Source organism: Amaranthus tricolor, chromosome 3, assembly GCF_026212465.1.
Source record: "Amaranthus tricolor cultivar Red isolate AtriRed21 chromosome 3, ASM2621246v1, whole genome shotgun sequence".
Taxonomy (NCBI): Eukaryota; Viridiplantae; Streptophyta; class Magnoliopsida; order Caryophyllales; family Amaranthaceae; genus Amaranthus; species Amaranthus tricolor.
In genome coordinates, this window is record NC_080049.1 from 6595220 (window position 1) to 6609985 (window position 14766).

Consider the following 14766-nt stretch of genomic DNA (forward strand, 5'->3'; position numbering starts at 1 on the left):
CTTAATATTTTAGTTCCTTTGCATTTGCTATACAACAACTAATAACAACCTTTTATTTCGATTTATACTTTGTAGCAAATTTAAAGGGATTGAATAGTATAGATTAAGAATAAAATAAATTATAAGGTTGATAGATAGTTATTGACAATAATCAAAGTGGAATTTGTATTTCCTTACTTTTGAATTGGTTAGCTAATTGTGCTCTTAATCTCCTTGCACAAAGAGCACTCAAATTTGTCCATTAAGAATGTAAATAGTTAATCGGAATGTAAGTTTATAAATTCTAACAAGATCACATGGATACCATGATATGAATTCTACATTGTTTAATCGAGAATTACACATAAATTGAAATTTTATAATGTCAATCGTCGTTTGCCTTTAATGTTGGTTCATAAGCACCGATCAAATCACCACGTATACTAGTACGGAATAAGAAAACCACTTTCTTATTACTTTGAAAAAGTGTTTTTAGAAAAGACAAATGTTATGGAATAATGACATAGAATAATTTTATAAGCAAATGTATCTTATATCAGGAGCTCATGTTATTTCATTTGTCTTACTTAAACCAATAACACTATAAAGATACATATACCTTCATATGCATTAATTAAGTTCAAAGCAACGTGATGAAAGATGAAGATTTCTTCATATATCTTGGTTTGCAATATACTACCACTACAATACTAATAAGCATCTTATGTTATTTTGTATACTTTTACACAATAAATTAATACTCATATGTGTGACCTTATAAGACTCAATTATATTATAATTAACAGTAAATTAATGTAATTAGTATACAAATCAAAGTTAGTTTTTAATAAAAACATTATAATCACCTAAAATAATCCAATTTATATTTAGTGTTCACACTTGATGGAAGGATATTCCATTCTTATGAGCTTGCTAAACTTTTATTTTTGGACAAAAACTATTTCTATCTTTTATTTAATCTATATATTTTAATCCCTTATTTTTTTCATATAAATTCAATTTTTATAGAGAATTTAAATATTGTAGATCAATTGGGATAGAGAAGTAATGTGGGAGACAGAATTAACGGCTAACCCATTGTAGCTACATCAAGTACTTGAAAGTTGTGGACAAATAGAATCTTATCCCCTTATTCATATATATGATTTCCAAAAAGAAAATGTCTTACTTGTTCAAATTCAATGAACATTTTTGGTCTGCATTTGAGTTACTTATTTTTGGTGGGGCTACTTAACATAAAGAGTCCTAAATCCTAACCAAGTCTCACTTCATTTTCACCTACAAAAAAGAAAAAATATTTTCACTTTCATCCTTAGTTTCCCATAAACCATGGCTTCCTACCCTCTGAATCTACTAAAACAGCCAGCATATAATGTAACTAATATGCTACTAAATAGTGACATGTATCACAATCATATTTATTTATTTTTCCGTAAAAAGCAATAAGGGTAAAATAATCAATTTTTCGCAAAAATATCAACAAATATTTGTTATATTAGGTTTTTTCATATTTTTCAAGTACAATTAGAGCCTTAGTAATTATAAATACACTTATAAAAATTTATAAAAATACATAATATTAAAATTCTATAAATCGAAAGGAATTTAATAAGATCTCAAACATCTTTATATCCATGAAAAATCAATTTTCTCCATTTAAGGAATATTCAAACATAACAAACAATATAACATGGGTGACTCTTGGAAGGCCTTAGGTGTTGGCGTTGCTCAAGTCTATTATTTGTGTGAGGGTGTTTCAAAGGCGAACTCTTGCAAGGCCGACAAACCTTTTCACTATTATATTCAGGTTGTGATAGAATGAGGAAACTAAGCTTTGATGGAATAACAGAATATAAAGTATAAGGAACACAGTGAACAAAAGAAACAAACTCTATTATTATTATGCAAGAGTAAACTAGAACCCTTTATATAGGAAACTAATATAACAAATATATAACTAACCATGGTTAAGGAGTTAAAATAACTAACCATTAGTTAGTAAAAAACAGAAACTGAAAAATAACAAGATACAATGTGAAGCAGTAGTGAAGAATATTATCGAATGTCTGGGCTACATTCAATATCCTCATCATCCCCCCTCAAGTGTGGGGTGATGGTAGTCATACTAAGCTTGGATATCAATTTTTGCAGCTGCTGTGAAAGTATAATTTTTGTTAGGACATCGGCCAATTGTTCATTAGTGGGGACATATCGTAGCTCAAACAAACCTTCAAGGACCTTCTCACGTGTAAAATGGCAGTCGATGGCTAGGTGTTTGGTACAGTGGTGAAGGATTGGATTCTGGGCCATTTGTAAAGCCGATTTGTTATCACACTCAACTGTTACTGGCTGCCATAGCTCTGTATTTCGCTTCAGATGATGACTTTGAAACGGTGCATTGTTTCTTTGACTTCCAGTTGATTGGTGAATTACCAAAGAGTATAACACAACCGGTCACAAAGCGTTGTGTGTCTAAACATGCACCCCAATCAGAGTCAAAATATGCTTGGAGCTTTAGTGAGTCACTGTCCTTGAGGAGAATACCTTTACCGGATGTGGCAACAACATAGTTTAAGGTATGGGTTAAAGCCTTGAAATGGTTTTGTGTGGGGTTTTGCATAAACTGGCTTAGAGCTTGAATGGAAAAAGAAGGGTCAGGACGGGTATTAGTCAGGAAGTTTAGTTTACCAATGAATGATCGATAGAGGGCGGGGTTGGAATATAGAGGGGAATCATTGGTTTGAAGTTTGAGGTTGAGAGGTAAGGGTGTGACCATTGGTTTGAAGGATTCCAAACCAGAATCTTTTAGTAAATCATGTGTAAATTTCCTTTGTTTCAGAACAAGACCATCCTCAGTATATGTAACATCAAATCCAAGAAAATAGTTGAGTTTTCCCTAAATCTTTGATTCTAAAAATTTTATGTAGATGAGCTTTAGTGAACTGTATGATAGAGATGTTATCCCCAGTGATGATAATATCATCAACATAAATGGCCAATATAGTGATTGAAGTATCTGTGCGCTTCGTAAAAACTAAGTAGTCATTCTTGGATTGGGTATACCCTTGAATGAAAAGTTCAGTGGTGAGCTTGGAGAACCATTCTCTTGAGGCTTGGTTAAGCTCGTAAAGAGATTTTTTGAGCTTACAAACCAAATGTGGAGAACAATTCAAACCATCAGGGATTTGCATATAAACATCCTTATGAAGGTCGCCATGAAGGAAGGCGTTGTTGACGTTGAGCTGAAATATTGGCCATTGACAACTGACAACTAAAGCAATAAGGCATCTCACAGTAGTAAATCGAACAACGGGTGAGAAACTCTCTTGGAAGTCAATACCGTGTTTTTGATGAAAACATTTGGCAACGAGTCTGGCCTTGTATCTCTCCAAACTACCATCAGAACGAAGCTTGACTTTGTATGCCAATTTAGAATCAATGGCTTTTTTACCACTGGGTAAAAAAACTAAATCCCAAGTGTTATTATCATTCAAAGCCTGAAATTCCTTTTGCATAGCACATCTCCAAACTTCATGTTTTGCAGCATCTTTGTAAGACTTTGGTTCAAACCACTGAGACTGCTCAACCAAGAACACTTGAGAAACATTCGGTAATGATTGAAATGAAACAAGATTACAAATATAGTCAGATAAATGTGCAGATGGTCTTAGTGAGCGTGAAGTTCTGCGTGGCAGAAGTTGTTCATTTGAAGAAATAGGTGTGTTGGATATGTTATGAGAAGGTGAAGAAGAATTGGAGTTGAGTAATTCATTTGAAGGGTGAGGGAGAACGTGTAAAGGGGAAGTCTAGAGGAGTGTGTCAGTGGAAGAATTAGGTGTAACGTGTAAATGGCGAGGTGTCACGTGTGAAGGGGAATTGGTGTGGTGTAATCCAGTAGGTAAAAGTGATGAGGAAGTAGTATTAGGTGTATGCAAGGGAAAGTCATATTCATAGTGTGTGTCAGGGATAGTACATGAGGGTAGATAAAAGATGGAAAAAGGTGTAGGGCTAAGAATCTCGATGAAAAGGGAAATGCTTCTCAAGGAAGATTATATCTCTTGTAACAATGAACTGTTTAGTAGTGAGATCATATACTTTGTATGCTTTTTGAGCATAGGGGTAGCTTAGAAAGACACATGGGTTCGCTCGCGTTGCAAATTTTGGTCGACAATTTTTGAGGTTAGACACATAGCAAAGACAACCAAAATCTCGTAAGTGATCATTATTGACCTTTACTAAGCCATTAAGTTACATTCTCAAAGAGCTTATAATGTGATAGTTAAATCATGCTTACAAAATAATCATCAAGCACAATATAGAAGGTTATTACTCATTATTGACCTTTACTAAGCCATTAAGTTATATTCTCAATACTTGCAGAAGTTCATTACTGCTACTAAATACTTGGTAACCTTAATGCTTATTTAATCAAGTTCAATTAAGACTCATAACTTTACCATCATAGCACATCACAAGATCACAACAATAATGACAACTGATATATGTAAGGGTCTAGTTAGGTGAGGACCGTAGTCCTAAACCCTAACTGTGGTGGGAGTCGTCACTCCTCTCAATACTGTTATGCTCGAGACTTCACAGGATGGGTTTTTCTCGAACCCCCTGTCTAACACCGCATTTTACGTGCCGGCTAACACGGACGCCGGGATTTTACATGCCGGTCCATGGTTCGACATTACCTTACTATCAGAGTCATACAATCAATATCATGCAATATCAAACAAGACTCTAAACCGAAATAGTTTACATTCTTATAAGTCAAACTTACACTAGTCAAAATTTTGACAATTATATCCTTTTAATAGAAATAAATTACTAGTATATAATAAATTAATATTAATTAAATAACAAATTTTTGTAGCTATACTAAGATTTTTGAGGCTAATTAAGTCATTATTATGTCCCAAATAATCATAAAAGTCAAGGGTAATATTTCTAAGTACTTAATAACGTATTTTATCAAATAACCAAATAAAATTGTAAAATGGATCTATCATAACTATGAAAAATAATCCGACAAGTTATTAATGGTCCAAAATCTAAATGAAATGAGTTTTCAAGCAAAAACAACGCTAAGCATTTCAACAAATTAGTTTGACTATTTTACCGATAAATCGATTAATAATTCTTTATAATTACTTGAGTCCAAAATAAAAATTTTATCAAAACACTAAGATGATATGGAATCATTTTAAAGAGATAAGTTTATTTAACTAATAAAATTCATGATTATTATTTTAAATAATTAATACAATCATTTTAGCCATAAATCGATATATATATATATATATATATATATATATATATATGTATATATATATATATATGTATATATGTATATATATATATATATATATATATATATATATATATATATATATATATATATATATATATGTATATATATATATATATATATATATATATATATATGTATATATATATATATATGTATATATATATATATATGTATATATATATATATATATATATGTATATATATATATATATATATATATATATATATATATATATATATATATATATATATATATATATATATATATATATATGTATATATGTATATATATATGTATATATGTATATATGTATATGTATATATGTATATATGTATATGTATATATATATATATATATGTATATATATATATATGTATATATATATATATGTATATATATATATATATATATATTTACATATATATATATATATTTACATATATATATATATATATATATATATATATATATATATATATATATATATATATATATATATATATATATATATATAATAATTAAATTCCATAGGGTCCACGACAATTTGCTTTAGGGTCATCATGAGATTCAACATGTTATAGTAGTATGCCAAAAAGTTACAAGTTAAGAAGAGCTCATTTAATATTTATTTTTTATTTAACTTTTTTTTTCTTCAAATTTATTAATAAACTTTTAACTTATTTTAAACTAAAGTAATATACTCCCTCCTATTCAGCTTATGTGTTCCAATATCTTTTATGGTCAAGTCACCTTAATTGTCACATTTCTATTTTTGGTATGGGTTTTTGACTTTTATGCCCTTAGTAGCTTTATCCTATTTTCAATTATACCCTCCATTACCCATACTAATTTTCCTCCCTTACATTAAAACTCATAATAACACTCTCTTTTCTACCCTTAGAATCCCACTTTTGACTCTCCTTAAAATCCGTGAAAAGTCAAATGGGACTCTTAAGGTGAATAGGAGGTGTTTTTATCTTAGGTATTTTCATAATTAATAAAGTATTCAACACCTCTTCTTATTAGAACAATATTTTTAAACGAAATTCAAGTAAACGTTATTTTAATGAAGTAAAACTCAAGGAACATATCTAAAATGATATCTTAACTTTTAGCTTTTATAAAGTACTTATAAAATACTCTTTTTAAAATTCCTAGTTCACATTAATTTTATCTATCAAGATTTCATCACAGAAACATCACTGGATAATATTTTTAAGTATTTTCTCAATGCAAAAGTTCATAAAACTAACATACATGAAACTTAAAATAATACTTCACATAAAAAAAATTTCATATATATCTACATTATCATATTAATCAAGAATTTCCATATTTATAACTCTTTTTTTAATTTTTTTTTATTTTTTTAGAGTGTCCCAAAAGTATTATTATTTTGACGAAAATATCACTAAACTGGATATGATTTTAACATAACCATGTAAAGTTTAAATGATTAAAATAAAAATCATGTTGATCATGTTTTTTATATTATCAAGTAACCATAAATAAATATCACATAACAAGAGAGTTAAGAAAATGTGTATCAATTTCATCCAAAGGTGGTGCTAAATCAAGTAAGAGAATAATAATAGGAAAATAAGAACTTAAAGACATAAGCTTCAAAAGAGAAAATCTTCAAGACTCCAAGCTTCAAGGATCTTCAATTACCTAAAAGAAAATGATATCCAAACTCCAAAAGATAATACTTGACTTTTCAAAAGTTGATGATTATTGGCTTAAGAAGTGATAAGATCAAGCTCCATCTTCATTTGATTCTTCAACTAATAAGAAGGGTATAAAGTTAGTAAGATGTTAATGAAGTGAAGATATAAGAAACAATGGTAGAAAGATTTGATGATGGGGGTGCAAGTGATCTCACGGCTAAGGAGGGGTATTTATAATGGGTTTTGGGCAACTTTTTAGTTAATAAGATTGTATAAAAAAGAGTGTTAAGAAAATAAAAGAAAGTTAACTTGTGTAAGTGTAAGTCAATGTGTAAGAGTTGGAGTGTGTAAGTGAATGTGTAAGAGTTGGAGTGTGTAAGTGAATGTGTAAGAGTTGGAGTGTGTAAGTGAATGTGTAAGAGTTTGGAGTGTAGAAGAAGGTTAACTTGTGTAAGGAAATGGTGATAACTTGTGTAAGTGATGAACATTATGGATTGATTTAGAAAGGATTTTGGTTCATCAAATTTTTGTTCTAGTTTATACTAGTGAAATGTTTGAGATTAATGGGAAACTATGATTAAGGTTTGATTATGAAAATATGATAGTTTACTTAGAAAATTATGGTTAAAACTATACTTAAAGTTAATTATTAAATTAAAGTTGTAAGGTTAAAATGATAAGTAGTAAAGTTAGTTTAAGGAAACGAAATTGAAAGGTAACGTTTTAATAAAACCGTAAATATAATATTAAAATTTTACTTTTCGTAGTATAAAATAATAAAATAATATTTTAGTGCTTATAAAGAAATTTAAGAATATATATATATATATATATATATATATATATATATATATATATATATATATATATATATATATATATATATATATATATATATATATATATATATATATTAAGTTCAATATTTGGAAGAAATTACAAAATCGGAATAAGGTTTAGGAATTAAAGGTGATTTGAATTAGATAAACAAAGGATTAGGAATTCGAAAAAAATTTCGGAATAATTAATCGGAAGATTAAGATTAAGAAATTTGAGCCTGTTACAACAGGGGGTTGAGGTTTGCTGAGATCCTTGTGACTTTCCTCTTGTAAGTGCATTTGATAAACTTCATTGACATCAGGAAGTTCCTTATGCATGAGAAGATTATAGCGTACTTGATTGAATTGTGGGTCTAATTTCATCAAGAATGTCATGACTCTTTGATCCCGTTGAATCTTGATGAAGTTTGTGGTGGGGTTGCAAGTACAAAGGGGTAAAGGTCTAAGGTCATCTATTTCATCCCATAAAGATTTAACTCTAGTGAAGTATTCAGCTACACTCATATTGGGTTCTTAAGAAGTATTGAGGAGTTACTCTTGTAGCCTATATATTTGAGAGGAAGATGGGTTACCATATGAGGCCTCAAGATCATTCCAAATGGTACTGGCGGTTTTAAAATACATGATACTTTTAGTGATATGCCTCTCCAAAGAAGGAATGATCCAACCGATCACCATGTTATTGCATCGTTTTCATGCCCGTTCGTCTGAAGATCCATCAGGGGGTTGGGGTAAACTACCATTAACAAAAGACATTTTATTTTTTGCATCAAGACTTATAATCATGGATCTTTTTTTAATCACTAAAACAAGTGCCATCAAACACAATCGAAACTAATTTGATGCTAGCGAAATTCGAAGGGTGTAAATAATAAACACTGCTTGGATCTTGGGTGGGATCAATTGCTGGTTTAGAGGTATGGGTATGCACAGTGGTGGGTCGATTTTCTAGTACAAGTTCCATATGAGAGGAAGAGAGGAAGAAGATAAAAGAAAGCAATTTTTGGCAAATCGACAAAATAAAAGGAAAGAAAGAATTAGACGATGATACCTGCGTCTGATACCATAATAGAATGAGGAAATTAAGCACTGATGGAATAACAGAATATAGAGTATAAGGAACACAATGAAAAAAAGAAATAAATTCTATTATTATTATTATGCAAGAGTACACTAGAGCCCTTTATATAGGAAACTAATATAACAAATATATAACTAACTAACCATGGTTGAGGAGTTAAAATAACTAACCATTAGTTAGTAAAAAACGGAAACTGAAAAATAACAACAAGATACAATGTGAAGCAGTAGTGAAGAATATTATCGGATGTCTGGGCTATATCTAATATCCTCATTAGGTTGAGTTTTGTGTGAACCACATTTACCTATTCCCCATTGACAACTAGACTACTGGTGTTGAGGTCCACCTATACGTGTTTAAGGGTTCGCTGGTGTTGGTTGTCCCCTCTTTGGCTTGTCTTAAATCGAGGTGGTGATCATGGTTTACTCCTCTTGGTTTTGTTTCGGTGGCTAAAGGCTGTGGAGCCTGTACTTTGGACAATGGTTTGGTGTTGTGGAGCCTGTTCTTTTTTTTTTATTGTGAATTTTGTTTTATAGATGATAATCAAATTATAAAAAAAGTGTGATTTTTTTAATCAATTGCAATGTGATATATTAATTATTAATATGTAGATATTAAATTTCAGAGTGTCATGAAAAAATACTTAAAAAAAAAAAAGCATTAGCACAAGAAGCCTCCTCTTCCCAACAAAATGGGGTAAAACTAATGACTATGATCTCACTGAATTGGATTCCTGGATCCGCCACTGATGATGATTATCTTCAGTGGTTGTTAATTCTAGAGTCAAGGGTTCCCCATAATTCTTAATCCATTTGGTGCTTTAGCCCATTAGGCTTATTGTTAGTTTTTGGGCCTGGGTCTTTGGTGTAGGGTGTTTAACCTTAGGTGGACGACCTCTAAGGTTTAGGTGTTTTGGGCTTGAACCTCTTGGTTTGGCCTAGGTGTCTTTTGTGGCTAATCCACTTTTGATGTTGTATCACTTCTCTCTAAAACGGAGCTCAATATCTTTTGACTCAATGACATTTCTTCTATGGGATTTTTTTATGCGGAGAATTTATAAGACGCTCCTTTTGATTTTCTTTAAATAAAATTTACTAACTATCAAAAAAATATAACACAAAGGGAGTATAATAATTAAAAATTCTTTAATAAAAAAGTCTCCATCATCAATATATATTCAGATAAAACATCCGTCATCTAGTGACTTATTTATAGTGAATGCATATCATAATAATTTAATCAATTTAGTTTATTTATAAGAGTCAATAGTAGTAATTGAATTAATGATTTTATACATTTTATGGAGAGAAAGTAGTAATTGCACTGATGATACTTACAAGAGTAAATAGTAGTAATTGAATTAAATTTAAGTTACACATTGAAATTCAAGCAACAAAATGCATCTGGTTGCGTGTAAAAAGTAATTTAAAAATTACGTATCGTTTTTCAAAAAAAAATATTATGCGTTGAAAATCGAGCATTTTCAAGTATTTTTGTTTCAAAATATCTATAAAGCCTATTATCTTGCAACGTTTTTTTTTCACGCAGTCCAATGCACTGATTCAATTCTTAATATATCTAATTATGTATAATAAAAAATTATAAAAATTTGATATTAATACTCTTTGCAATGAGATAAATCAAACAAGATCTCACTTGACTATGTTTTAACTTGTAGATTAAAAACTAATCATAAATTAAGAGTGATGAATGAATAGTATCATTTTGCCTGATGTTGCAACTAATATGGAACAGAGGAAGTAATATAAATTGATACAATATGACATTTAGGATGTTTAGATGTAATCAATAGAGACAAATGAAAGAAGAGAAGAAAACTTTTTGATATTATTAACGCATCAATATAGTACAACAAAGGGCCTTATATATAGGCCTGAGAAACAAAAGAAATAACTAACTTGCAACTAACTATTCTGATTATAAGACTAAGCTAGCTAACTATGGTTAAGGGAAGAAACATAAAAGGAAAAATAACAAGGATTAGAAGGATAGTGACCAAGCTATCTTCAATGAACATCTTTGGTATATCCAGTATCCTTATCATCCCCCCTCAAGCTTGGGGTGATGGAAGTCATGCCAAGCTTGGACAATAAGTGTTGCTGTTGATGAGAAGGGACGATTTTGGTCAAAATATCAGCCACTTGGTCACTGGTGGGAATATCACGTAGCTCAAGAGGTCCTTCAAGAAATTTTTCTCGTGTAAAATGGCAGTTAATAGAAATATGTTTTGTACAATGATGAAGAACAGGATTATGAGCCATTTGAAGAGCTGATTTGTTATCACAGTCAAGAGTGACAGGCTGTAAATCTTGAACACCAAATTCCTCCAATAAACGAACAATCCATGTGATCTCAGATGGTATTGCTGCCATAGCCCTATATTCTGCTTTAGAAGAAGATTTGGAGACGGTACATTACTTCTTGGACTTCCAACTTACAGGTGAGTCACCAAAAAGGATAACATAATTAGTTACTGAACGTCTTGTGTCCAGACAGGCTCCCCAATTGGAATCAGAGTATGCTTGGAGCTTGAGAGAGTCACCACCTTTGAGAAGGATGCCTTGACCAGAAGTGGAGGCAACATAGTTTAAGGTGTGTGTTAAGGCTTTAAAATGGTTCTTTGTGGGGGTTCGTACTAACTGAGAGATTGTGTAGCAAAGGATAGGTCAGGGCGAGTACTAGTTAGGAAATTAAGCTTTCCTATGATTGATCTGTAAAGGGTTAGGTAGGAATAAAGAGGAGAATCATTGGACTGAAGTTTGAGGTTGATAGGTAAAGGTGTGACAACCTTTTTGAAGGAATCCAAACCAAATTCATGCAAGAGATCAGTGGCAAACTTGCACTGACTCAAAACAAGGCCATCAGGAACATATATGACTTCAAACCCAAGAAAATAATTGAGTTTACCCAAATCTTTGATGCCAAAAATCTTGTGAAGATGAGTTTTGGTAGACTGTATTAGGGAACTATTATTACCAGTGATTATGATATCATCAACATAAATAGCTAATATAGTAATGGAAGTAGGCGTCTGTTTGGTAAAGACTGAATAGTCATTTTTGGATTGAGTGTACCCTTGGTGAAAAAGTTCTATAGTTAGTTTGGAGAACCATTGTCTAGAAGCTTGCCTGAGCCCATAAAGAGATTTCTTTAGCTTACAAATCATATTGGTAAGACAATGCATACCTTCAGGAACTTGCATAAACACATCTTCATGAAGATCTCCATGCAGGAAATCGTTGTTCACATCAAGTTGGAATAAGGGCCAATGGCGATGGACAGCGAGAGCAATAAGACATGACTGTGGTGAATCGAACAACTGGAGAAAATGTCTCTTGGAAGTCTATGCCATGTTGTTAGTGATGCCCTTTGGCAAAAAGTCTTGCCTTATTGCGCTCCAGACTACCATCTAAACGGAGCTTAACTTTATAGACCCATTTAGAACCAATAGCTTTCTTGCCATGAGGTAAAGATATTAACTCTCAGGTGTTATTCTCATCCAAAGCTTTCAGTTCTTGTTGCATAGCAGTTTGCCAAACAGTGTGTTGAGCTGCATCTTTATAAGTATTGGGTTCATACCATTGTGACTTTTTTGCCAAAAAAAACTTGAGAATCATTAGGCAATGAGGAAGAACAAACAAGATTACAAATATAGTTAAATAAATGAGCAGGGGGCCTTAAGGTCCTAGATGATCTTCGTAGAAGAATGTTAGCAGTAGGTGATAATGGTGTAGGACATGGAGCATCAATAGTAGTATTAAAAGGGGGATTGGGAGAGGTTGGATTATCATGAGGTGGGGTAGGTGATGTGCATGTTTTATATACTATTTCTTACCATTCCCCCATTGCATTTTCATAGCATTTCTCGCGTATTATGCTTCATTTTTCCATTGGTTTTTATACTTGGTTGGAGTGTTTGTTTCCCATCTGTTTTGTAGGAATAAAGCTCTAATTAGGCCAGGAATCGACCCTCGGAGCGAGATTTGCAAGTTGAAAGGTCGTAAGCTACTCGAAGTATCAATTTTGTGCTGACAAAGACACGCACCCGGGCGGGTTTCCACATACCCGGCCGGGTCAGCATCCAATACTTAGAAGATTTTTGAAGAGGTTTTTTTTGGCAGAAATGCTATCACACGGACCCGGGCGGGTATCCACAGACCCGGCCGGGTGAACCTCTCAAACCCGGGCTGGTTTCCTCATACCCGGCCGGGTCTGTTCCAAAACTTAGAAAATCTTTGGTCTTTGAGATTTGGCTTTGCCTCGTACCCGGGCGGGTTTCTTCATACCCGGTCGGGTCCAGCGGTTATTTTTTTTTGTAACTTCCGGTAACCTCCGATCTTTTTGGAAGGAGATATATATAGCATTTGAAGGGAATTTTAGGGCACGCTTTTTTTTCTCTGGTTTTTTTTTTCTTTTCCTTAGGATTTGATATCAATGGGGATTTCTATTATTTCTTGCTTTGGAAGATTGTAATTCAACAATCGGAATTTGTAATTTTAATTATATTAAAGGTATTTTCTTTCAATCCTAATTTCTTGTTCTCGTTTATCATCGTTATCCTTGCATGATTATCTCTCCATTAAGTTTGAATTTAATGTCCCCCATGAATTTCATTCTTGAATCTCTTGTTAGTTTTAATATGCGTAGTGAGTAGTTTTATTGCTAGGGCTTGGTGAAACTATGCAAAAGATCATGATTTTTGTTTGATTTTAGGATTTAAACTCGGTTTGTCTAGGTGATTCAATTGATAGGTTTTGTATTGATTGCATGTTTGGCCAATTTGCAAGTTTTATTCACTCAATTCTATAAGCGAAAGTTGCGAGTTTGAGTGAAAGATTTCCTTCTTTGAACAGTTAAGCTTTAATCGCGATAGCTTCTTTTATTGTTTGATTGTCGAATTTGTTTGCGAGAGCAACACATTCCTTCGCCTATATTCATTCCTATCCCAATTATTGTTCATGAATCATGATCGATGCATAGTGAATCCTTCTTAGCCCTAGGTTTTTAATTATTGAATTTCATTCATCTCTTGTTTTTGCATTATATTAGATAAACAAAAATTTCCAACATTTGATTGTTAGCGTTAGTGAACTTGGTTCAACTTGTGATTTTACTTGTCCTTCCACAGTGGTTCGACCCTACTTACCCAACTATACTAGTTAGGTGAATTAGGAATTATTTTTGGTAGCAAAACGACCTACCAAAAATTTGGCGCCGTTGCCGGGGAGGGGCAACAATTTTACTTTTTGAATTTAGCGTTTGCTTTTGCTAACCCACTCGAGGAACAACTGTTCTTCGAGTGTATTTACGTTTGTTCTAGTGTTTTTGTGCATGACCAGGAGCACCAACAAGCAACCTTTGCTTTTTGATCCTAAAGTCGAGGCAACTGCTCGTAGAACACACGCAAGTGCAAAGAAAAGGAGAGCGGAGGCTCGTAAACAAGCCTCTCAATCTCTTGACATGGCGGCTCAGGCTCCCGAGAGAACTCTTAGGCAGTCTACACAGCCCAAGGCTAGCAATGTTACCGCGGGGATTAGGATGCCGACTACTAATGCTGGAAACTTTGACATCAAATCCCATGTTATGAATATGATCACAGGAAATCAGTTTTATGGTCTTGACAATGAAGAACCCGTTGATCATCTGCAGAAATTCCTTCAAGCATGTTCTCTACAAAAGATTACTGGGATGACTGACGACGAGCTCTACTTATACCTTTTTCGTTTCTCTTTGGCGGGCAAGGCTCAACGTTGGTATAACTCTCTTCCCAACACCATTACTACTTGGGCGCAATTGTCTGATGCTTTCTTAGTGAAGTATTATCCCGGTTATAAGACTCA

At 32.3% G+C, this 14766-nt stretch overlaps 1 protein-coding gene across 1 annotated transcript; it reads right to left on the reverse strand.

The window, feature by feature from the left end:
* Nucleotides 1–2335: 2335 nt before the first annotated feature.
* Nucleotides 2336–2776, reverse strand: LOC130808281 (uncharacterized mitochondrial protein AtMg00810-like). The gene has a single exon (XM_057673761.1). It carries the CDS (start codon nt 2774–2776, stop codon nt 2336–2338), a length of 441 nt encoding a protein of 146 aa, XP_057529744.1.
* Nucleotides 2777–14766: the final 11990 nt, after the last annotated feature.

Excerpts from the sequence above, each read along its gene's own strand:
- LOC130808281 (XM_057673761.1), bottom strand. The coding sequence starts at position 2,776 with ATGGTCACACCCTTACCTCTCAACCTCAAACTTCAAACCAATGATTCC.